Genomic DNA, 22,160 nt, shown 5'->3' on the forward strand with positions numbered 1-22,160 from the left:
ATTCATCCTTAGTTCCACGTGCGACTCACGGTCACTAACGATACAGGGTTCCCTGGCTGGACATCTGAAGGCTTCAAAGTCTGCCGCGGGACGACTGTCGCGTCCTCCGTTGCCGATTGTAGATTCCGCCGCAGAACCACGACTCATGTGTAGCTTCCCCGCATCTCCATTAGGCCCACCCCCGACTTTAAAAAAACCGGGCCATCCAGTACGTGCGAAATTCCCGATGACAATGGATTCGCCGCGACCACGCAAACGCCGTGCCATCAATGCATGCGTCAGTTGCCGAACCTCCAAAGTACGATGCGACGGGAACCGCCCTTGCCAACGATGTGACCGGAATGGCGCAACCTGCCAATACTTTGACGCCGTAAAGGACGAAAATGTGTTGCGGATCGAAAGGCTCGAAAATGAGATGGCTGCTCTTCGTGAACACATGCGTATCCAGCGGCATCCAGACAAGAGCGTACGTAGGCCTGAAGATAACACTAGGATGAAAGAGGCAAATCAGAACATCTGTCGCCAATGTAGGCTCCACGGTGTTCTGTGCCCTCCTTGGTTGAGGTGGCAGCCTGCGTGAACAAGCAGGAGACTAGCTGACCATGATCATGAATGCAGTTACCCATGGAGAATGCGACTGTGACAGTGCCAGAAGTCGCACTCCGGTCTCTGCCCAAGTGCAACGCCACGGCCGTTGACGCAGGCCTCATTACATGGGAACAGGCTGTACACTGGTATCAAAGGTAGACAAACCCACTGCAATTCTCGAGCCCACATCACTGATTCTACAAAGTTTCTTCTCGGGCAGTGTATGAAAGCCCCAATTCACCGGGTGAACCATACTAAAAGCCATAGCAATACCTTGTGCCCATCTTTTGCGAGAGACATGATAACATCGCATCATTGGCTTCACGGAGCCCAATTCTTTTCGACGCCATAGTCAGTATTGGATGTCGAGTCGCCGAAGGTTTCAACACCAGGATCTATCGTCAGTAATATTCCGGTATGGGCTGTATGTGAGACAAATGCTGACGTTTTACACTAATTTCTAGGCCGCCTCCAGACTCGAGTCCGTGATCAATTTACCGACATGTTTATCAACACAAATACCCCTACAGTAGAGGATATACAGGCCATCGCACTGGTGGCTGCGTACTCGGAGAACGCGTTCGTTCTGGTGGCTATGGCCCTTCGCTTCGCCATTCAACTTGGGCTACCTCATGTTGTCGATCAGCTTATCGCCAAAAGTCACGCACGATCCGGGATCGTGACCGCCGATGAGCAAGAGCTTTACCGTCTATCTAGAGTTTGGCTTGGAATCTGCAACCTTGAGCTCTTGTGAGTATCTTGTCAGCCCGATCGGAGATGGCCGCTAAAGATATCCAAGTTTCTCGCTCGATGGCGGTAAACTGCCGGGTCTGTCTCTTCAAATGTCATCTCGAAAGATCAGATGTCTATTGGCTCACCCAGAACGTACATCTACGGACATCCGCCTTCTCTCGCAAGTGGAGCTCAACATCATCCGCACGGAAGCTTATACAAAGATCATGGGCCAGAATAATGACTATATGGGTCAACACAGCGAGGATCAACTTCGGACTACGGTAGAGGAGGCTTGTGTTGAGCTGTCACTGTGGCTCGATGAATGGACCAACATTGCTCTGACCGAACCAGCGCCACATCAACGAACTCTTGCGTTGCAGAACTTGTGTATACAGCAAGCTTGGGCGACGATGACTATGTACCTCAAGGCGGTAGGCTCTTCAGGGATCGAGAACATTGCGATCATGACTGACTTTCAGCGCGATTTCATACGCAAAGCCAAGGAGGCAGCGAATCGACATCTCCATTACATGCTTCAGTCATCATCAACACCAACCTCGTCGCCGGTGTCTCATGCTTCGACCTCTGGCTCAACGTACCTCAGCACCTTTCGCTGGACACTCGATTATGTCTGGGCCAAGTGCGCCGTCTCAGTCTTGCTGGTCCTCAAGTTGGCCATTCTCCTCCGCGACCCGGTACCTTCGGTCATGGCGCTGCTCAGCGATGCGCATCGCGTACTGGAAGAGCTAAAGACTGTAACTGTGGGTCACATCGCATATTTTCAGATTTTGCAAACCAGCATTGAGAAGTGTGAGGCTGCTCTCCGAGAGTATGCTGCAGAACAAATAACCGACCAGGACTCTTCGATGGCGGAGGCGAGGAGCAGTGTAGCTGAAGACGAGTTCCAAGGTTACGTACCCAGCGAGTTCGTATTCGAATGGGGTAAGTTCTGACTGTAAGAACGCTTGTGAGACCTATACTGACTTCGTACGTCCACCTCTGCAGACTTTCCTGGGCTCAACCTGAAACATATGCCGCTCGGATGGCAAGACCTCTTTGTCAATATCGACAGCTTGTTCTAGGTCAAAGGCATGCTCGGAAAGTAGGCTGCAATACAAGAGCCGTGCATGGTGGATCGATCCGATGGTCAAGCATATCCACAAGCATCAATAGTGTTTACAACCAGATACCAATGAAACATACGGTGTATGTACATTCTGTACACATTGTAGCTAAGCTACTACTATAGAAGCTTGTCTTCCAGGCGTCAACCCATTGATCAATACACATAGATGAAGTCTTCGTTCTTCATGTCGGTCACATCATCAAACGCCTTATCACCCACGCCGCTGGCTTGTGCGTTCTCAGCTCCTTCTGCGTCACCCTCGCGCGCAGAACCCATGCTGGTATCGACAACGATGGCTGACTTTCCCATGCTCTCTCTTGTTGCCGCATGCTTCCGGTTCAAAAGCTTGATCCAAAACATTGCAAGCAGGATCAGGACAACGATCGCGATGAAGAGAGCGAGGTTGGCTCGGAGACCTCGGTAGTAGTGTGGTTTTTCCGACGGTTTGAAGAGCTGTGGGCCGATGATGTTGCCTGCGCTGGCGCCAACGAAGAGGATACTTGTCGTCACTTTGCGCTTCGTGTCGCCTCCAGTATTCTGACCTGACCAGCTATAAATTAAAGGCGAAATGCCGGGATAGAATGATGTTAGCTGGAAGCACGGGGTTAGTAGATTACATGTTTCGCGTTGCCAAGACTTACGTAGTATCCGAGAAGAAGTACACCTCGATTTGAGTCGCCGCGGCCAACGACCATGAGAATGACAATTCCAGCAATTGGCGGTATACATAAGAGTATCAGGACGGGTGACTTGCGTTTTAGCCGTGTGGCTAGCCAAGCTCCACCGCAGGTAGCTATAATCTGGATGACGCCGAAAGGCATGTTGAAGAGGATCGTAGCGAACGGCCCAAATCCAAAACCTGAAGTTCAAGCAATCAGTACAGTTCAGACGTGCAGTTCGCACGGACGTTGTACTCACTCTGGATGATTAGAGGCCCGAAAGCACTGATACCACCACTCGGAATGCTGATCGCTGTCAACATGGAAAACCAAAGCCACGTCTTGGGATCCATGAATGCCTCCAGTACATGGTCCCACTTCCAGACACGAGATGCAACACCCATCTGGTTCATGCGCAGACGTTCGACAGCCACAAGCTTTTCGTGATCGTTGAAGAACTTGGCCTAAAGATTGGTGCACGAAGTCAGTACATTTCTCACATCAGCTCGTACAGGGAAACCACTTGCCTCCATGGGTGAGTCGGGCATAAACAGCCATACAAAGACCGAAACAACAACTGTGAGGAGACCACAGAAGAGAAAGATGATCTGGTATGAGTACAGAAGATTGGACTGAATGTGGCCCAGACCGTAGCAGAGTAGACTGCCGATGATGTTAACCATGCCCAACATGGCATACCAAGCTGCGTTTCGGTTCGTTTGCTCGCCGCGCTTATACCACATCTGTACGACGGCGATGAAAGCAGGAGCTGGATGCGTTAACGTGATTCTTCGAGACGGCTTGAAGAGTTCGCTTACCGACGGCAGCTTCGAAAGCTCCCAACAGGAATCGCGTGGCCATCAGTCCGGCGAAGCTACTGGCACCCGCCATTCCGCACAATATGCAACCCCAGGTGAACACCATTACACCCATGAACTTCCCCATCCTGAGCTTGACCAGCAACACAGCCACCAGCGGCTGCGCTACTAACTGCGCAATATACACGATACTCCCAAGCCATGAGTATTGCTGACTGTTGGGATCCAGGTTTGCATCTTCGATGAGGCCAAAGACGGAAGCGTAGGATAACGTGGTCTTGTCGAGTGACTGGAGGAAGTAGACGCTGAGTAGGATGGGCAAGATGACAAGATCAATCTTCTTCAGAACGCGTTTGTTCTCGGCGGATGTGACGACGATGCGTTCATTCGAGGCGAGGAGGGCGGCGGCTTTGTCTTTGCCTTTTCCTTCTGTCGCATTTGTTGGCTTGTAAAGCGACTCCGTGGTTTCGACGTTGGGCTTGGACGCGGCGACGTCGTCGGTCACCTCCGGTTTCGACATGTTCAACAAAAATTGCTGGAATCAACCCAGAAAGAGTCTGAGATAATGCTGCAGTAGTAGGTCAATATGGCCAGACTGCACTTATACGCATCCCCACGGGGACCCCAGACGCTGATCTTGTCTCTTTTCGGGCTAGGTCACGTAGATACGGCCGAAGAAACCGACGGCCAAGGATGGATGCCTTTAGCCTCGTGACGAGGGTACGCTCCTTGGGTATTCTCCGATGGTACTTTCGGGCGAGGTTCAATGGCCTGCCTTGCTATAAGTACAGTATGATTCATGATGGTCATGATACTTGGCAAGCAGACAGGCATTGCTAACTGTTGAAACCCATTCTACATTCATCATGCCGATGCTTGAGCACGTCCCTAGCGGCTACAAAGCTGCTGCCGCGACGGCATCATCTAATACGAGCGTTGAGTTGCAGTCAAACTCAGGCTTTGTCTTCACATTTGACGCCTTACGACCAGGACTTTTCCGAACAACTTTCACGTCGCCAAAGCACTTGTTGCCGCCACACCGAGCCACAGCAGTACCGAGCAAGACCCTAGACAACACGAATGCGTCACTGGTATCATCAAGCACCACCTCAAAAGCATTAGCCGTCGATGGTGTCGCTGCCAATGTGGATTGGGAAGGCGGTGTACCCATAGTATCACTTACGCTTCCTGGTCAAAAGACACCCATTCATACCGATCTGCCCAATCGCTCTTATGTTGCTGACGGGCCTGGAGTTTCGCATTACACACGCTACAACAATGGTACTCTTCATCTTGGACTTGGCGAGAAGCCAGCACCCATGGATTTGTCGAATCGCCACTTCGTTCTCTCCGCCACCGACTCCTTCGGCTACGACGTGTATCGCACAGACCCGCTTTACAAGCACATTCCTCTCCTAATCAACTGCACGGAAAATGGCTGCGTTGGTATATTCTCAACGTCACATGCCCGTGGCTTCTATTCTGTAAGGGATTCCGCTGTACGAACTGAGATTTAAGCATATACTGACTTCTTTTGCCAGGTCGGCTCTGAGATGGATGGGATGTGGGGACGCTTCAAAGTCTATCGTCAAGACTACGGCGGCCTTGAAGAGTATCTCCTGGTCGGAAAGACACTACCGGATATCGTGCGCATCTACGCTGATCTCGTTGGTTATCCACTTCTAGTGCCGCGGTGGGCGTTCGGTTACCTGGCCGGCGGTATGAAGTACTCCATGACGGACGATCCACCCGCCAATCAGAGCATGATGGAATTTGCTGCCAAGCTCAAAGAATACGACATCCCCTGCTCCGGCATGCAGATGTCGTCTGGCTATACAGTTGCGGAGACAGAACCGAAGACGCGCAATGTGTTTACGTGGAACAAGCACCGGTTTCCTGATCCGAAAGGCTGGATTGACGCTTATCATAGGGAAGGTATTCGGCTCATTGCAAACGTGAAGCCGTATGTATTGGGCAGCCATCCCGAGTATCAAAAGCTCAAAGACGCTGGCGCATTCTTTACAGATTCGCTGACACTCGCATCGGCTGAAGCGAGACTATGGAGCGCAGGTGGAGGTGAGAGTGGTATTGGTGGTCACATCGACTTCACTTCCAAGGCCGGGTACCAGTGGTGGTACGACGGCATCCGCGAGCTGAAGCGTGTCGGCATCGACTGTATTTGGAACGATAACAACGAATACACTATCCCGCACGATGGCTGGCAGTGCGCTCTGGATGAGCCAGCAGTTGCCCAAGAGCCCAAGAGCGGCGACTACGGCAACAGCATCGGATTCTGGGGTCGCGCACTCAACACTGAACTGATGGGAAAATCTTCGCACGATGCGGCCTTGGAGATGGAACCTACCCAGCGTCCTTTCATCTTGACCCGAAGCGCCACAGCAGGAACGCTTCGCTACTGTGCAAGTGCGTGGAGCGGAGACAATGTCACCTCTTGGCCAGGCATGAAAGGCGCCAACGCTCTATCCCTCACGGCGGGCGTGTGTCTAATGCAATGCTACGGCCACGACATAGGTGGTTTCGAAGGCCCACAGCCCAGTCCCGAGCTTCTCGTCCGCTGGTGCCAGCAAGGCATCTACAGTCCGCGTTTCGCTATCAACTGCTTCAAAACGGGCAAAGACAACAGCGTCGGCGATGTTATCGAGCCTTGGATGTATCCCGAGGTGACTAGCATAATACGCGACACTATCAAGCGCCGCTACGAACTCATTCCCTATCTCTACTCGCTAGCGCTGCATTCTCACATGACTGCCACGCCGCCGCAGCGTTGGACTGGTTGGGGATATGAGAGCGATCCGGAGATTTGGACCAACAAGATACTTACCGATGGTGAAACACAGTACTGGCTTGGTGATGCACTACTGGTCGGTGGTGTCTTCACTCCTGGTGCCGAAACTGCTACCATGTATCTTCCCAAGGACGCTTCAGACCCTAATGCCGCGTTTCTGGACCTGAATAACAAACCACAAACGTATTACAGCGCGGGCCAATGGGTGGATATCCCATCGCACTGGCAGTCTAGCATTCCTGTTTTAGCGAAAGTCGGAAGTGCGATACCTGTTGGACGGGCGGAACAAGTCCTCTCTTTGGGCGAAACAAACAACCCGGCGGACCTACCCCTGGACGACTACCGTGGGGTGGAGATCTTCCCTCCAAAGGCTTCTTCTAACGGTAAAGTCTACACGTCTACTTGGTATGAAGACGATGGTGTTTCGCCGCCGCCAGCTAGGGTCTCCGTCTTTACAATTTCTTTCGAGTCAACGGCCACGCAGGTACTGATGCAATACGAGGAGAAATTGCAAGATGGCTTCGTCCCACATTGGCAAGACCTGGAGGTTGTCTTGCCGAGGGGCGATGGGAGAAGTGTTGTCTTCAATGGCGCGGGTGCAGAGAAGAAGGGAACTGACAAATTGGGGAGAGGGAAGTGGAGGGGTAGCATTGGAGGGAGGAAATAAGCATTGATTGCAACTAGCGCAAATTGAGCTGCGGAGATCATATATGTACTCGCTTGTACCGCTCTGTGATTAGACCCTAATGGTTTTACCCCGCTAGACACGACACCACATTTTGGCGGCCGATCACGGCGAATGGCAAGGACCGGTGTATAGATGTAGGTGATAGATGCCGTTTGCAAACAAGATGGTGATTTAGATTATATAGCATAGATTTGAGAGTGTTGCCATCCAATTAGCAACGCCTTCCTAGCTCAGTGGTAGAGCGCGTCACTAGTAATGACGAGGTCGTCAGTGAGTAACACCCATATTCGAATTGCATAGAAGACAAAAGCTGACTTGCGGTTAAGGTTCAATTCTGGCGGAAGGCACACACCATTCCTTTTTGCTCGTTTCGTCTTAAGGTTCTGTCAGGGACAATGTTCTTTTTTGCTGCATTGTGGTGGTGCTCAGTGGAGGGGCAAAGTGGGGCCCCTGCACTTAGATAATACGTCTTCATCTTTCTATTGCTAGCGCGACAACATGAAAAGCAGGATCTTCGGCAACCACAAACAACAGGAACAGTCTTTCTCAACCCCTGCAGCTACAACGGCATCTTTTACAGCAGGCATTGGACGGTATTCTCATCGTCCAGTCTTGCCACGACCCGTAATTTTTTTGGGTTCCACGTTCCAGGCTCTTTCTTGTTCTTGTAGTCATCGAGGTAGCAGGTCGGATACGTTCTCTCATTTTCATCCTCGTTACTGTCATGGATCTCAATCCGCCCGAGGCAATGGCCGCTCACAGCACTGGCTGGTATCTTGATGGCTTCTGCTCATATCTTGGAACCCTTCTGGAATGGACAATCAAGTTCCGCTTTGGCATTGGCGGTCGCAAAGCAATATCGAATGAGGCGAATCTGGCCCTTCTTAGGGATGCTGATGGGAGGCCAAGGCTACGCGATACTAAATCTGAAGTAATTCATGTTACCCTCTTGGGAGCCGGGAGAGCCAGGATCGAGGGCGTCAGTTTCGGATCCGGTTCGACAGTACCGATCTATGGAGGCCAGTAGCAATGTCAAAAACCCTTGGAACAGGAGGAATGGCAAGACCAGGCGCATTGCGCTGAGTTCTTGGTAGGCGAGCAGGTGAGATCGTTTCTATTTGTTGTGGTAATGGTAGTAATTGTCAGGTTGATTCTTGTTTATCTTTCAGTCGACTAGAGATATGATTCAACGTAGACGCTGGGGTCACGACTCCACAAGAAGTGAATCCGCAGCTGCGTAAGAAACCTTCTCAAACCGTGATGTCAGATAGAACGTTGATGCAATCGCGTACGCACACATTGGGGACCGTGCGAACGGTTGCACCAACACATCGCATGGCAAGATCGGGGAGTAAGACCTCAAATGGTAAAGTGCGTGAAATGTTCTAGGGTAAGTAGTCGGCCTTCACGTAGCTATGTTGATAAAGGAAACACCGGGTGCAATGATGAAGGCTGTAAACAAATCCTGTGGACATTTTGAAGAAATGATTCCATGTATGCTCTACGCTTGTCATGTAATGCCGCGTCGTCTAGGAAGACATGCCACGCAACGCCAGTCTAAATGCAGTATATGCTCGGGATAATGATATGAAAGTGAAAGGAATGACCGCTGAATGATAATGAGGGTATGACGCTATGCAAGAAACAAAGAAGGGAAATGTAACGCCGCTAAGACTCAGATCTCACGTCCTTTCTTTTCCTGATGCTCCAATTCTTTGACGTACTTGACGAAAGTCTTCTTGTGAACCTACTCGCAGTTAGTGTTGCTCAGTTTCAACTTCTTACGTGGTACGTACCAGACCAGCGTACTTGCCATCTCTGAGCACGCATATATATCGTAGTCCAAGCTTTACAAAGCATTCGTATACCAAGTCCATCGGTGAGTGAACATCCAATGCAACAGGTGCTGGGTCAATATATGGAGTGAAATCGCTTGGATCATAGGCTTCTTGCTCTTCTTCGTCTTGCGGCTCACGTCCTGCAGCCCAATCGACTCGTGGTGACATCAGGCAAAGCGTGTTCTCTTCGTTCTCCAGCTTATCGAGCGCAAACTCTAGATCTGGTGCAGGAATGAGGCCAACAAGAACGCCGTTTTTGATGATGGACAGACCGCCATCTAGTTCACCTATCAGTTGTAGTCCACGTTGCTTTGCACGCAGCTCGACTGCAGGGATGAGCGCGTCTTCTGAAATGTCGATAATGTGATCCTGTCTCTTCCCAGTGGTGATGTCGCCAAGCTCGGATGTGAAGATAGGCCGAACTTTGTTATCGAGGAATGGGTACGAGTTCATGTCTGTGAGCAGGTCGTAGATACTGAGCGGTTCGATGGCATCCGCCACCCATTTGGCGACCAGAATACCGAGAGAGAAAGGGAGTACGTGATCCAGACTACCAGTGAGCTCGAATAAGATGACTGCTAGTGTGATACTGAGACGAGTGACGCCGGTCATTGTTGCTCCAGCAGCCACCAGCGCGTACACTCCAGGGACAACGCATGAGCCTGGTGGACCATCAGGCGAACACTCTCCGAAGACGCCCAGATGATTGAAGCGTAGAGCAGCAAGTTGAACAGTGTGGCCGATGAAGCGCCCGGCGAGACCGCCTACGACCATGGAAGGGACATAGATACCAGCTGGGACCTTGATACCAAAGGTGACGACAGTCAGAAGAGCTTTGATGACGAATGCGAAGAACAAAGTTTTGAGTACACTCGGGATATGCTCCAGAGTCGGACAAAGACCGTCGCCGGTGTCTGTGTACGTGTCGCACGGACTTGCCAGTTCGAACAAAAGTTCGGTGACGGGAAGCTTGGTATATCGGTTCCAGAAACTGATCAGACCAGTCACAAGCGCAACCAGGAAGACCTCAAGGAGCGGATGTTTCTTGATGATGGGTATGCGACGGAATGTTCGTGCCCAGATGCGAGATGCTTTGATGAACAGTGCGCCGAGAACACCGCCCACAGCGCCGGTGAAGACAAAGGTCGCCAGTTCAAAAAACTTCCAGTCTAGATGATAACGAACCTCGAAGAGGACAATCTTCTTGGTGCCGTATGGATCCAAGAATTTGAGAGATAACGCAGCCGCCTGTAAGCGATTAGCAAGGTCGAGAGGAGAGACTAGCGACTTACGATGCAGCAAAAGAAGGTTCTAAACAGCGTCTTGGACGGAAAGTAGTAGCTCACTTCCTCCAAACTGAAGAGCACTCCGCCAATCGGAGCGCCGAAAGCTACGGCAACACCACTAGCGGCACTAGCGCTGAGAATCTCCCTGCGTTTCCCGTCGTTGTTGCTATACTTTGAGAATATACGACACGCGATGTTTCCTATGCAAGTCGCAATGTGCACGTATGGGCCCTCCTTACCGAGACTGAGACCCGATGCAACACTGAGGATCAGAGCCAGCGTCTTGACGAGCAGTGTCCGTACACCCAGATAACCGTGGAGAACGAAGCCACTGAGGATAACCTTAACTTCGGCTACACCACTGCCAGCAGCGGAGTAGTAGACCATGGGTGGCCGTGCCTGGACTTCCTGGAACCTTGACTCTGGGCTGATACTGCGCTTGCGGTCTTCTTCATCTGCCTGATCAGAGTATCTCCGGACTTCTGCGCCCAAGTTTTCGTCGAGTGTGGACAGTGAGATGGCTGAAGGGATGACTGTTTTGGTGGTGAGCGTAAGCAGACACGAGGCCATGGAGAGCAAGATGACGGAGAGGACGAAAAAGCCATATTGGGTCTGGACGACATCCAGCCTGTCATTGCGGACCGCCTCAGACCACTTGAGCCAGTTGTCGCATATCGAGGCACCTTGGCAGCACGTCTTGCGGCTCTTATTCCAGCCAGTAGTACAATAGCCCTGCTTCAGATCGAACAGCGTGGTCTCGGTGGTGTTGACGAAGTAGGCGCACACGGCAGTGAGGACGCCGATTAGAGCTACCAGGATCCAGCCCTGAGCACCGTCGAACCATGCGGCTAGGCGGCCCCTGATGTCCTTTCGGCTCCGCAGGGCTTTGACGCGATAGGCGTCGGCGATGTTGTCGTGGACCCAGTCGGTCGACGTGAATTGATCGTACCACACGCGGTTGTCTTGGAAGAAGGACGCCTTTGCGGAGTGCATGCTCTGCTCCAGGCCCGCCCCTCGCTCGCCCAGGGCATTCACTAGGCGCTGGCTGAACGTGTGGCCGCCGGTGAGGGAGCCTCGGCGGCTCCGCATGCGCGAGCTGGTGGGCAGCTGGCTGTTGTTGCGCGTCATGCCCGGGCGAGGCGTGCCCGGAGTGGTGGTGGGCAGGCTCTTGTAGGACCTGGCACCCCGCAGATGTGGCACTCCTAGCAGGGCGGTCCGCTCGTTGACGCTGCCCGTCGACCTCGTGAGGTCCGTGTCCGAGGCACGCATCGGGCGCTGGGCGCTGAAGGTGAGCGTGGGCGACGTGGGCGTGGTGCTGCTGAAGGTGTCGTCGCGCTCGCGCTGTTCGGCGGCATAGTCGTCGTCGGCGTCGTAGTCGTCGACGCTGTGGTACGACTGCATCGACTTGGGCATGGCGAGGGCGGTGGGTAGGGAGGCAGCAGCTACAATCGGGGCAAGAGCGGTCTATTAGTGTCGAGGGCAGGCAGAGACATGTCGCCGAGCAGAGGCCGCTATCATGGTCATCCGGAAAACGATGGCGGTGTCACGATGGATATGTTATGGCTGGGCACCATGGCTCATCCCCACTATGCCGCGGATCCCTCCAGGATGCGTTGTTGTCCTGTGTCCGGGGCGAGATAGGCTCCGCCGCGGGTCAGCCAACTGTTTCAGAACGGCTTGCGTGTGCATGACGGCCAGGCGAGCAAAGCAGCAAAAGCAGCAAAAGCAGCTGTTCCAGCAACTCCAGCAGGCAACGGTGCGCAGCCCTCGGAGGCTGACCTCAGGTGTCTCACCAACGCAAATGGCGGTAGGCGCGTCCCATGTGATTATTGGGGTGCACCCGTGGACGCGATGGTGACGGAATGCAGGGCAAACGGAAGGTGCTAACCCTACACGGAGAAGGCGCGATGCCGTAGCCGCCAATCGCAGCCCGCAGCCCCACCACTACACACTGACGTGCGTCTCGCGGTTGGGAGAATTGGGGGGTAGAGGCTGCCAATCTGTCGTTTCTTATCCGCCCGTGCATCCATCTGCTGCTGAGCCGCTGATCTGAAGATACAAAGGACGCAACTCGGGAAAGCCGGTTTCGGAACACCGGGATTTCGCCGAGCGAGATATCCAAGGTACTAGCAAACATTCCGGAAGGTCCGACGACGATCGTGCCTACATCTCTCTAAAAGCATTCAAGATGGTGAGTCCTGCTGGACATTGAGTGCCATTGGGGACTACGTGCTGATGACTGTAGCCTGCTCTCTATGAACAATTCTTCCTCTTCGGAGATAGCATAACCCAAGACTCCTTCTCCCAGGAGCGAGGCTTTGGCTTCTCTGCAGCCCTTCAAGCTGGTCAGTCCAAATATCATCATGTCTCCCGATCACTATCCCATGCAGAACATTTCTTCGTGAAGCTTCCATGGCGGCCATTGGCTCGGGCCACTGTGAAAGACACTAATGATTCCAACAGCATACATCAGGCGACTGGATGTAGTCAATCGCGGCTTTAGGTCATGACGTCCTACCCTTACGGTCGCACCTACAGCTAACACCATGACAGTGGGTACAACACCCGCCAAGCTCTCCAGATACTCCCCGCCATCGTGCCCCCGCCGGATCAGGCTAAGATTCGGTTCATGGTAAGACTTGTCCATGCTAGAAGCAACCCTGGCTGACCATGCAGACCATCTTCTTCGGCGCCAACGACTCATCGCTACCGGATGCGCCAAACAAGCAGCATATTTCTCTTGACGAATTCATCAAGAATCTAAGGGACATCATGTTCCATCCGCAGATCAAAGCCCACGACCCTCGTATCATCCTAGTGGCTCCTCCCCCAATCAATGAGCATCTGTGGTGGCCAAGAGACCAGTCGAACGGATATGCTAGCGTGACGCGCCTGGCGGGTGCGACCAAAACATATGCCGATGCAGTCGTTCAACTTGGCGCCGAGCTTGACCTGCCTGTCGTAAATCTCTGGAAAGCCTTTATGGCGAAGACGGACTTCAACGCAGATATTTGGAAGCTGGGCGATGATCTACCCGGCTCTTTAGACGTCTCGCAGAATGACGCCTTGGTGGAGCTCATGTACGATGGTAAGAGTTTCGCAAAACCTTCCTCTTTTCTCACCATGCTAACTGGGCGTTGCAGGACTTCACTTGAACCCAGCAGGGTACGAGATTTTCTACCAGGAGTTGATCAAGGTAATTGCTGAGCAGTGGCCGGATCAGGTAAGTTCTGACTGTATGAAATGCACATGCGGCAGATACTAACTTCGTGCCTCCACCTCTGCAGTCGCCTGAGAAGCTGCCTATGGTTCTGCCGCCGTGGAACGATCAAGAAGCGTGGAAACAATGGGAGAGTGCTCAGTCTTCTTCGATTTAGCGCGAAAGTGGTAGACATGGTGGATGTGGGCAAGCTTGATTTCAGCTGCGCGATCAAGCGGGGCTCTGGGGAAGTCGTGTCCAATCGGGCGAGGGTGCATAACTCCGGCAGCTTGTGGTTAGCAGCGTCATTCGACGAACCTCAGCTCAGCATCGCGACAACAGGACGCAAGAATACACCAGCAGTCGGGTTTTCCTGTTCCTATTTTCTTTCCTGTTCAACCTTTTCTGAGCTACTGTACATTATCTCGCTTCTTCTCTACCTAAGTAGCGCCGTCTCGGGAACCGCCTGATCTTCGGCAAAGACCGCTGTTGCGACCATCGTACCTTCTGCTTCAAAAGTCCAACTAATCACACCGCCCAGCACCCAACGCCTGCTCTCTGAGATAGTAGCACGGCCGCCATCTCTTTGCAGATCTTCCTTTTACCTCCAGATTGCCCACACCATACCTTGATAGTCGGCTTCAAACGCATTCATTCCGATCCCTCACAACCGACGACCCAGACCCGCGCACACCGCAAACGCCTACTCCACCAACCAAGAGAGAGGGCCACAAAAGGACTGGGCTACTGGGCAGCGGTCGCTCGGTGTTGACGGTAGGGGAGTTCTCACGGGAAGGCTGGTGTCTCTTTGTTGAGCACGTCACCAAGGGATGAGAGATTCACGGGCATGGATCCTCAGAGCGTAGCCTTCCAGCCGCGCGACGATTTCTGGCGTTTTCAAAGCGAAATGCTACGTGTGCAGGAGCACCAAGCCGAACTCGCCGATCGCGTCGCCCGCCTGGAGCGCAAGCAGGAAGACGACTCGCGTCTGAAGAACGTCTGGGGGACTTCATCGCCCTTTCCTTCGGTGCTGGGGGGAACACCCCAACAGGGTAAGACGCTTCCCCTGAATCTATGCATATCTAGCTGAAAACTGTTAGTTCCCTTGCAGCAGCCAACCGCCGAACACTTCACGAACTTCGACGACCAGTCCAGCAATCTCATCGGCAATCTCCAACTTGACGCCGACGAGGAACCCCGCCGTGTAGGGGCCACATCTCGCGCGAATAGCGTCCGCTTCGATGAGACTGCCAATCACGGTCACTGGGCGCATGCATCGAGATCGTCGTTGGATTTGATACCCCGCACTGGTAGCAGCATGGGCGGGCATGTCATGAGCGAGCGTAGCTACTCCCACAAGTCAGACGGAAGGCAAAGTTCTGCCGGCCAGTCGGTGCATTCTATGGCTTCGGGTCGTGCCAACAGTCTCACTAGCTTTGGTCCGACAACGCCTCAAGACGTACCAGGGCTGGCTCCTGGCTTGTTCATTCTCGGCTCCGTTCCTGCCATAATACGTTGCTGGCTCAACACCAACTTCAAACACGACACCTTGCTGTATGCAGCAGTCTGCTCAGGTTCGTACACCTCCTATCTGGACTGGTACACAATTGAGCACCTGGGCTTTCAGGATCGGGTCATTCTGGACGAGGACAGTGTTCGCAAGATTAAGCTGTCCGTCTACCTTCCAGAGGCTGTGCCTGTTTCAGCATCTTCACGATCCGACAGCCCAGCGCCGCAGCTGCCTTCGGTAGGCGTGAATTTCACCGTCATCGAGGAGCATGACGCTGAGGTGAATCCAAAAGCCATTCAGATTTTCCTTGGTAGCGACATGCTTCGAGCACATAATGCCGACCTCCTTCTTTCTTGCAACCAACTCACTCTGTATGATGATGACCGTAACAAGCTTCAGGTACCACTCGTGCGTCCTGAAGATGATCGCGCGTTCAAGTGCTTGCACGCTAGCGGTGCCTCCACGACAAATCCGAACCGCACTACTTCGGCTCTTGCTTCAGCGCATGCGCATCACACAACTGAGATGTCTAGCACTTCACCGACCCGCGAGACGTATTCGTCCATGGAGAAATCGAATGGCACAGACCCAGTGAGTAACTCTGAGGATGGCGGGTCAAGTGGCCGGAGGAGTCTGGAACAGCGTCCGCAACTAGGACTCTCAACGTCGAGTCGCTCTGACAAGGATACTCAGGAGCCGGGCTCTGTAAGCGGAGCTCCACAACCAGGAGCACCGCAAGCCATCTGGAGCAACTGGCGCCGTGACCAAGCGGAGAAGACAAACACGGGCTCTCTGGATTGGGCCAACGTGGGTAAAACCACCAGCTCGAATCCTAGCTACCAGCGACGTGATACAGGCATCAAAGTATTGAAACCGTCTAAATCCACGCGTACTCTGTCGACGTCAAACTCATCACCTGTGACAGGGCAGTCACGCTTCTTTGATGATGGAAAGCGCAGAGGCGAGGGCGAAGCGAACAACCCTCTGGCGACTCTTCCAGTGAAGAGGAGTGTGTCTGGGGACAAAGCAAGGGAGAACATGCCTGGCCTGTCGAAGCCTCGATCGGCGAACCCAGTGGGCGGTGCCTCTGCTTTCGCATGGCTGAACAGCGGCGGGTCAAAATGAAACGCGATGCTGTCTTTGTATCATACGTAACACCAAACACCGGACAGAATACAGACTGTTGATATGGCGTCATGAATGCTACACATAAATGTACTGTGGTGTCCCATGGTGTTGTCTGGGCGATCGTGACATGTATTAAATATAAACAGATGGTATTCTGGCAGCTTCGGACACGCGACAGGGGGAAGCTTTCACCGCGTCGCCAAGCTCGCTTACCTAGGTAGTGTCCGCAAGGCTGAGCGGTCGGACAGCGATAGTGACGACGGCCCATGTTACGGCGCTGCTCTGATTTTTGCGGACGTTGCGCTGTTACCCCTCGTTTGTTCACCGCCGTGCTACTGTGTTTGTGAAGAAGAGGCGCCATTGCCCAGGTACTGCGGCCCGCTGCATAGTCCTTGTCCGCCTTTTGCTTGCCCTTTCACCCTCCCTCGTCCGCCCTCTGCACCGTCTGCCCTGAAGCTCTTCGCGGGCTTCACGGTAGGCAATCAGCTTCAAAACGGCCGCCACTAATAGCAAGAAGCGGAAGATCGTGGTCCCCGCACGAGACTCGTCCAACGGCGACGGAACGCATTCACCGAATGTGGGCAGCGTCGGTGTAGGGTCCCCTCGCTCCTCCCCGCAACCCTCAGCATCGCCGCCACGCTATCTGCCACCGCACCTGCACGACGAAGTCTTGGTCGACACGCCCGACCCAGGTACTCTCTCCGCGCGAGACAACTACACCGGGGCCAGCTCCCCCAGCGAAGCCTACGCCAACCTCACCCTCGACAGCCGCGAGGGCTCCGTCACCGACCTGGACCGCACACGCACCACCGAAGCACATCCCCAAAGGCCCCCTCCACGGGCATCCTCACCCGCTAAGCGCCTCCACTCCGACATGGACGACAAGGCCGACGCACACGGCACGCGCACCAGCGACGCGCCGTCGGGCGCCCGCGCCAGCAAGCCCCTGCCTACAAGCACACCACAGCGCAGTGCACGCGCGACTTCCGTAGAGATGGCTGACGCGCCCACTGGCAGCAGCCTCAACGGCGACGGCGACGATGACGCCCCTGAGCAACAGGGTCTCCCAGACATCGACGAGCAGGTGACTCGCGTCATGGGCATGATGTCGACCGAGGCTCTTGTAGACGGGCAAGAGGGTTACATTATTTCCGAACAGTGGCTAGAGCGCGTATGGGCAAGGACGTCAGAGAACAAAGGCAGACCCAACGACTTCAGCAGGGACGCGACCTTGGGTCCAGTGGGCCCTGTCGACAACTCGCACCTCGTCGACCCGGAACTAGCGCACGAGAACTTGGTCGACCAGCATGGCGATGACTTCGTCGCGCTCAGCAAGGAGACAACGCTGGGCCAAGATTTCGAGATTGTGCCCCGCAAAGCGTGGGATCTGGTCCTCAGCTGGTACGGGCTTCAGAAGTCGAGTCCCGTCATACGCCGCTACGCCCACAATACGGTACCGGGCCAAGTCAGCGAAGATATTTCTTACGAGCTGCACCCTCCCATCTTTACCATTCGAAAAGTGCAGAAAACTCACAACGCCGCTGACAGCACGAAACCAGCCGCAAGGTTCGTCGCGAGCCGCTACGAAAGCTTTGTAGCCTTTGTCGAAGCTGCAAAGAAAGCTGCAGGCGTCGACCCCAACAACAAAGTTCGCATTTGGCGCATTCTCACGCCCGCGCCTACAGACCAGCCATCGGCATCGCAGCCATCCGGCATATTAACACCCGACGCGTCTCCCCAGAACGGATCTCCTGTAGCGCCCGCACCCGCCCAACGCCCTACACTCGTTATGGCGGTCGACAGTTTCAATGCTCTTGCCTTTGGATCAGAGCGCGAGCTGGTCACAGGCAAAGACGAGACGGCCAACGAGACGTTCAACGCGTCTCTGACGCTGGCTGACGCTGGTCTGACCCAGGACCAGATCATTGTACTTGAGGAGCACGACGACAAGGGTGAATACATTGCCGACACCACCAAAACAGCTTCCAAGAACAAGGCCGGTGCCCTGGCTGGCAAGGGCCTGCAGAGCAACCCCAACAGTGGTAGGAGCACTCCAACGGGAGGCCCCATGACGCGCGGAAGAAAACAAAATGGCAAAGTTCGTGGCCACGTGGGACTTACGAACCTTGGCAACACCTGTTACATGAATTCCGCTCTCCAATGTCTACGGAGTGTCGAAGAATTGAGCATGTACTTTCTGAATAATAAATGGAAAGACGAGGTCAACATCGACAACCCCATAGGCTTCAAAGGTGTAATTGCCAAGTCGTACGCTGGTCTTTTGAGCTCCATCTATGGCTTCGACAACAGCTCATCTGTCTCGCCCAAAGACTTCAAACTCAAGCTTGGTAGGGCGAATCCCATGTTTTCTGGTTATGGCCAACAGGACTCTCAAGAATTCGTCAGCTGGCTAGTCGATGCGCTCCACGAAGATCTGAACCGTATACACAAGAAGCCGTACCGAGAGAACCCTGATTCCGATGACAATACCTTCCGGGACCCCGAGGCAGTCAAGCGACTCGGCGAGATCTATCGGGAGAACCACCGGGCTCGAAACGACTCTGTAGCCATGGACCTGTTTAGCGGATTCTACAAGAACACCATGGTTTGTCCGGATTGTGAGAAAGTCAGCATCACGTTCGATCCATACAGCCAGCTTACATTGCAGCTGCCGGTAGAGCAGTCTTGGTCTCATACCGTCATATACGTGCCCTTGTACGGGAAGCCCTGTCGAATCGAGCTTGACTTTGACAAAAATGCCCCAATTAAAGCCTTGAAGGAATTTGTCGGCAAGCGCTGCGGCGGCGTTCCAGCCAACCGCATTATGGCATCCGAGGTGTATAGTCACAAATACTATCGACACTTGGACGATGCATCGTCGATAGCGGAGTCGAATATTGGCGCACGGGACGAAATATATTTCTATGAGTTAGAAATGGCTCCAAGTAATTGGCCTGCACCTAAGAAGAAGGGCGCCAAGTACCGGATGACGCTTTCGCAATCTTCCGACGAGGAGATTCCGGAGACTGTTTCACCACTCCACGATCGCGTCATGTTTCCATTGTTCCACCGCATCCCAAGCACATCCTCGTATAGAGCCACAGGACAGTCTATGGCGCTCTGGCCCAGCTTTATTGTTCTTACTCGTGAGGAAGCCAAAGATTACGACGCAATCCTGAGGAAGGTTCTGGCTAGAGTCGCTGGAATGACTAGCCGCAAGATTCTTAGTGAGCTCAGCGGGCCAGAACAATCGCGCCCTGGGTCTGATGTTGTACTGACAACAGAAGAAGATGCGTCGCCAAACGATCCACAAGTGAACGACGGCTCTGTTGAGGGCGAGGACATTGTGGAGGTGACGATGACGGATGCGAAGGATACGCGTTTAGCTCAAGTCGATGAGGCTAACGAGGTTCCGGAAGTACTTCGGCCGGGCAGCTACATTCATCCGGAGTTCAGGTATGTACAAGCTAGTTCCAGGCCAAGCCTGTAACGCAAGTTCGCGGCTTCGGGACCGACCTTGGATTCGTGCAGCAAGATACTAATGTAGAATAGGGCACTTTTCGAGATGAAGCACACACGAAAGAGCTCAGAGATTGTTACTACAGGCTGGAGTACCGTCGATTATTCAAAGCCACTTGAGCCTATCACCAAACGAGTCAGGATACCACCAGCTCGAGAAGAATCTGTACAATCGTCCGCTGCCGGAAGCGAAACTACATCTAGCGACGAAGACGAGGATGTATCACAGTCCACGATTGTTGATGCCGACGCAGCGATTGATGCCGCCAACGTCAGCAGCGACGAGGAAATGCAATCAGTCGAGCCGGCAGCACCGGAGTTTGCCCGTTCTGGCCGTCAGAACAAGAAGAAGAGCAAGAAAGCGCGGAAGCATGAGCGCAAAATGGAGCGAAAGCACAAAAACAACAAGAACTTCAAGAGTAAGAAAGCAGGCAAGGTGTCGGACCTACCGAATTACCCTGACGATCCTGACGACGAGTCGGATGAGAGACTGCTCCGAATGGGCGAGGCCCTTGTCCTTGATTGGAACGCCGAGGCCTATGATGCTCTATTTGGGGCCTCTACGACGGACGATGACAGAGGCGCGGACATCATGAAGTCCATAGAGGTTCTCGATGACACAGAGCTTCGCGAGAAGAAAGAGCGGCGCGCAGCTCGTCGTAAAAACGGCATCAACCTTGATGAATGTTTTGTCGAATCTTCCAAGAGCGAGGTACTTTCCGAAGACAACGCGTGGTATTGCAGCCGTTGCAAGGAGAGGCGCAGGGCGACAAAGACACTCGAAATCTGGACAGTTCCTGACATTTTGATTATCCATCTGAAGCGCTTTAGCGGGGCGAGAAACCTCAGAGACAAGATCGAAGATCTAGTTGACTTTCCTGTAGAGGGACTAGATCTGTCTGGCAAAGTCGGTTTCCCTGAAGGCAAGGATCTCACCTACGATCTCTTCGCAGTCGACAATCACTACGGTGGGCTTGGAGGCGGACATTACACGGCCACTGCTCAGAACTTCTTCGACAAGCAGTGGTATGACTACAATGGTAGGCTTTACCGCGTATCCTTCACACACAGTCACATTGATGCTAACTTCACTAGACTCCATAGTGTCCCGGTGTGAATCTGGTCGCAGGGCCGTATCGAGAAACGCCTACCTTTTGTTCTACCGCCGCCGTTCCCCCATCCCTTTAGGCCCTCCCTCCCTTCAGCAAATCGTAGCCGGCGACAACAGCAACCCAAACTCTGATGAAGATGCAGACGACCAACAACTTCGCTCTCGGTCACCGGCGGGAAACGGCTTGCGCCTCGACGATTCGTCCCGCAATGGGTCGTCGAGCGCTGGCGCAGTCGCAGCGGGAGCCGTAGCCCTGCGCGGGGGTGGTTATCAGCGCTCAGCAGCCGCGAACCGTCCAAAGAACGGAGTCGCAGCCGGGAGCCTGAGTGACGATGATGAGCTACCATCCTATGGCGACGATGAGGGCTACGCTGACGACGGTCCTTACACGTCCACTCCTTGGGAAATGGATGCTGATCAACCAGCTTGGAGCTTCAGCGGCCTTGGCAGCGCGAACATGGGTCGCCATAATGACTCGGATGATGACGGCGCTGCGTCTGATACCGGAGCGATAGGTTCCGTAGGTGATGGAGAGATGAGCGATAGGATGGAAGACTTTGCTGACGATGGCCCTGTCAAGAATGGTTGGGGTGGTGTCGGCACACCCGTCGCGCAGCAAGATGATGAAGTTGCCGAGATTAGGCTCGTTGGCGAAGACTGAGCAGACGAAACACCTACAATACGCAGGAGGATACGTGTTCCCCCGAATGGCAAATCATTGTATCTTTTGTTTGAGTGTATAGGTCGCGATCATAGGCTTGGGAGATGAAAAGGCTCTCGTTAGATTAGATGAACATGACTGATGAACAAAAGGAGGATAGTATGGAAGGGTTGTACATGACGAACGCTGATGAACTGGACGGGATATCAAAGGTGGGTGAGGGTTATTATCCTCAGGGCGTTTTGCAAACATAGCATTCGTAGGCGTATCAATGAAGATCTTGCATCATTCACCATACTATACAGTCTCTTGAGATTGAGCCTCTCACACCGCGCACTACTCAGTCCGAACAACACCAGCCACGCCATCATCGCATGAACCGCACAGACCCATCCATCACCTCGCGTAGAGCAAGAGCGAAGACAGGGATGCCGGATATCAGGAAGCACTAATGGAGTTGCGCGCAGCCAATGAGCGATTGATTCCAG

General features: G+C 53.5%; 6 protein-coding genes and 1 pseudogene across 7 annotated transcripts; 5 read left to right on the forward strand and 2 right to left on the reverse strand.

Moving 5' to 3' along the window:
• Positions 1-8: 8 nt before the first annotated feature.
• Positions 9-2,618, forward strand: BKA58DRAFT_375618 (uncharacterized protein). The gene is made up of 7 exons (XM_046169437.1): positions 9-466; positions 619-743; positions 794-809; positions 856-988; positions 1,053-1,338; positions 1,388-2,265; positions 2,329-2,618. The coding sequence occupies exons 1-7, from the start codon at positions 146-148 to the stop codon at positions 2,403-2,405; spliced, it is 1,836 nt and encodes a 611-aa protein (XP_046028474.1). The 5' UTR covers positions 9-145; the 3' UTR covers positions 2,406-2,618.
• BKA58DRAFT_451368 (major facilitator superfamily domain-containing protein) lies at positions 2,366-4,446 on the reverse strand (the record flags this gene model as incomplete). The annotated part of the gene is made up of 5 exons (XM_046174388.1): positions 2,366-3,040; positions 3,091-3,308; positions 3,368-3,572; positions 3,636-3,877; positions 3,927-4,446. 5 exons carry the CDS (start codon positions 4,444-4,446, stop codon positions 2,603-2,605), a joined length of 1,623 nt encoding a protein of 540 aa, XP_046028475.1. The 3' UTR covers positions 2,366-2,602.
• Positions 4,447-4,792: 346 nt separating this feature from the next.
• Positions 4,793-7,792, forward strand: BKA58DRAFT_451373 (glycosyl hydrolases family 31-domain-containing protein; the record flags this gene model as incomplete). Its single annotated transcript, XM_046174389.1, has 2 exons — positions 4,793-5,410; positions 5,468-7,792. The coding sequence occupies 2 exons, from the start codon at positions 4,793-4,795 to the stop codon at positions 7,397-7,399; spliced, it is 2,550 nt and encodes an 849-aa protein (XP_046028476.1). The 3' UTR covers positions 7,400-7,792.
• Positions 7,640-7,767, forward strand: BKA58DRAFT_t16 (annotated as a pseudogene). Its single transcript has one exon. The product of its transcript is annotated as a tRNA-OTHER (tRNA).
• Positions 7,793-9,102: 1,310 nt separating the features above from the next.
• BKA58DRAFT_79273 (chloride channel protein 3) lies at positions 9,103-12,145 on the reverse strand. Its single transcript, XM_046175920.1, has 2 exons — positions 10,551-12,145; positions 9,103-10,506 (listed from the first exon to the last, which is right to left on the reverse strand). Exons 1-2 carry the CDS (start codon positions 11,955-11,957, stop codon positions 9,202-9,204), a joined length of 2,712 nt encoding a protein of 903 aa, XP_046028477.1. The 5' UTR covers positions 11,958-12,145; the 3' UTR covers positions 9,103-9,201.
• A 339-nt stretch (positions 12,146-12,484) lies between these two features.
• BKA58DRAFT_79181 (SGNH hydrolase-type esterase domain-containing protein) lies at positions 12,485-14,256 on the forward strand. The gene is made up of 7 exons (XM_046175919.1): positions 12,485-12,735; positions 12,790-12,889; positions 13,008-13,047; positions 13,098-13,176; positions 13,221-13,632; positions 13,688-13,767; positions 13,832-14,256. Exons 1-7 carry the CDS (start codon positions 12,733-12,735, stop codon positions 13,919-13,921), a joined length of 804 nt encoding a protein of 267 aa, XP_046028478.1. The 5' UTR covers positions 12,485-12,732; the 3' UTR covers positions 13,922-14,256.
• Positions 14,257-14,590: 334 nt separating this feature from the next.
• BKA58DRAFT_451389 (uncharacterized protein) lies at positions 14,591-21,767 on the forward strand (the record flags this gene model as incomplete). Its single annotated transcript, XM_046174390.1, has 5 exons — positions 14,591-14,795; positions 14,844-16,327; positions 16,899-19,837; positions 19,934-20,940; positions 20,996-21,767. The coding sequence occupies 5 exons, from the start codon at positions 14,591-14,593 to the stop codon at positions 21,670-21,672; spliced, it is 6,312 nt and encodes a 2,103-aa protein (XP_046028479.1). The 3' UTR covers positions 21,673-21,767.
• Between the last annotated feature and the right edge of the window lie 393 nt (positions 21,768-22,160).

Source organism: Alternaria rosae (assembly GCF_020736505.1).
Source record: "Alternaria rosae strain MPI-PUGE-AT-0040 chromosome Unknown BKA58scaffold_2, whole genome shotgun sequence".
Classification (NCBI taxonomy): Eukaryota; Fungi; Ascomycota; class Dothideomycetes; order Pleosporales; family Pleosporaceae; genus Alternaria; species Alternaria rosae.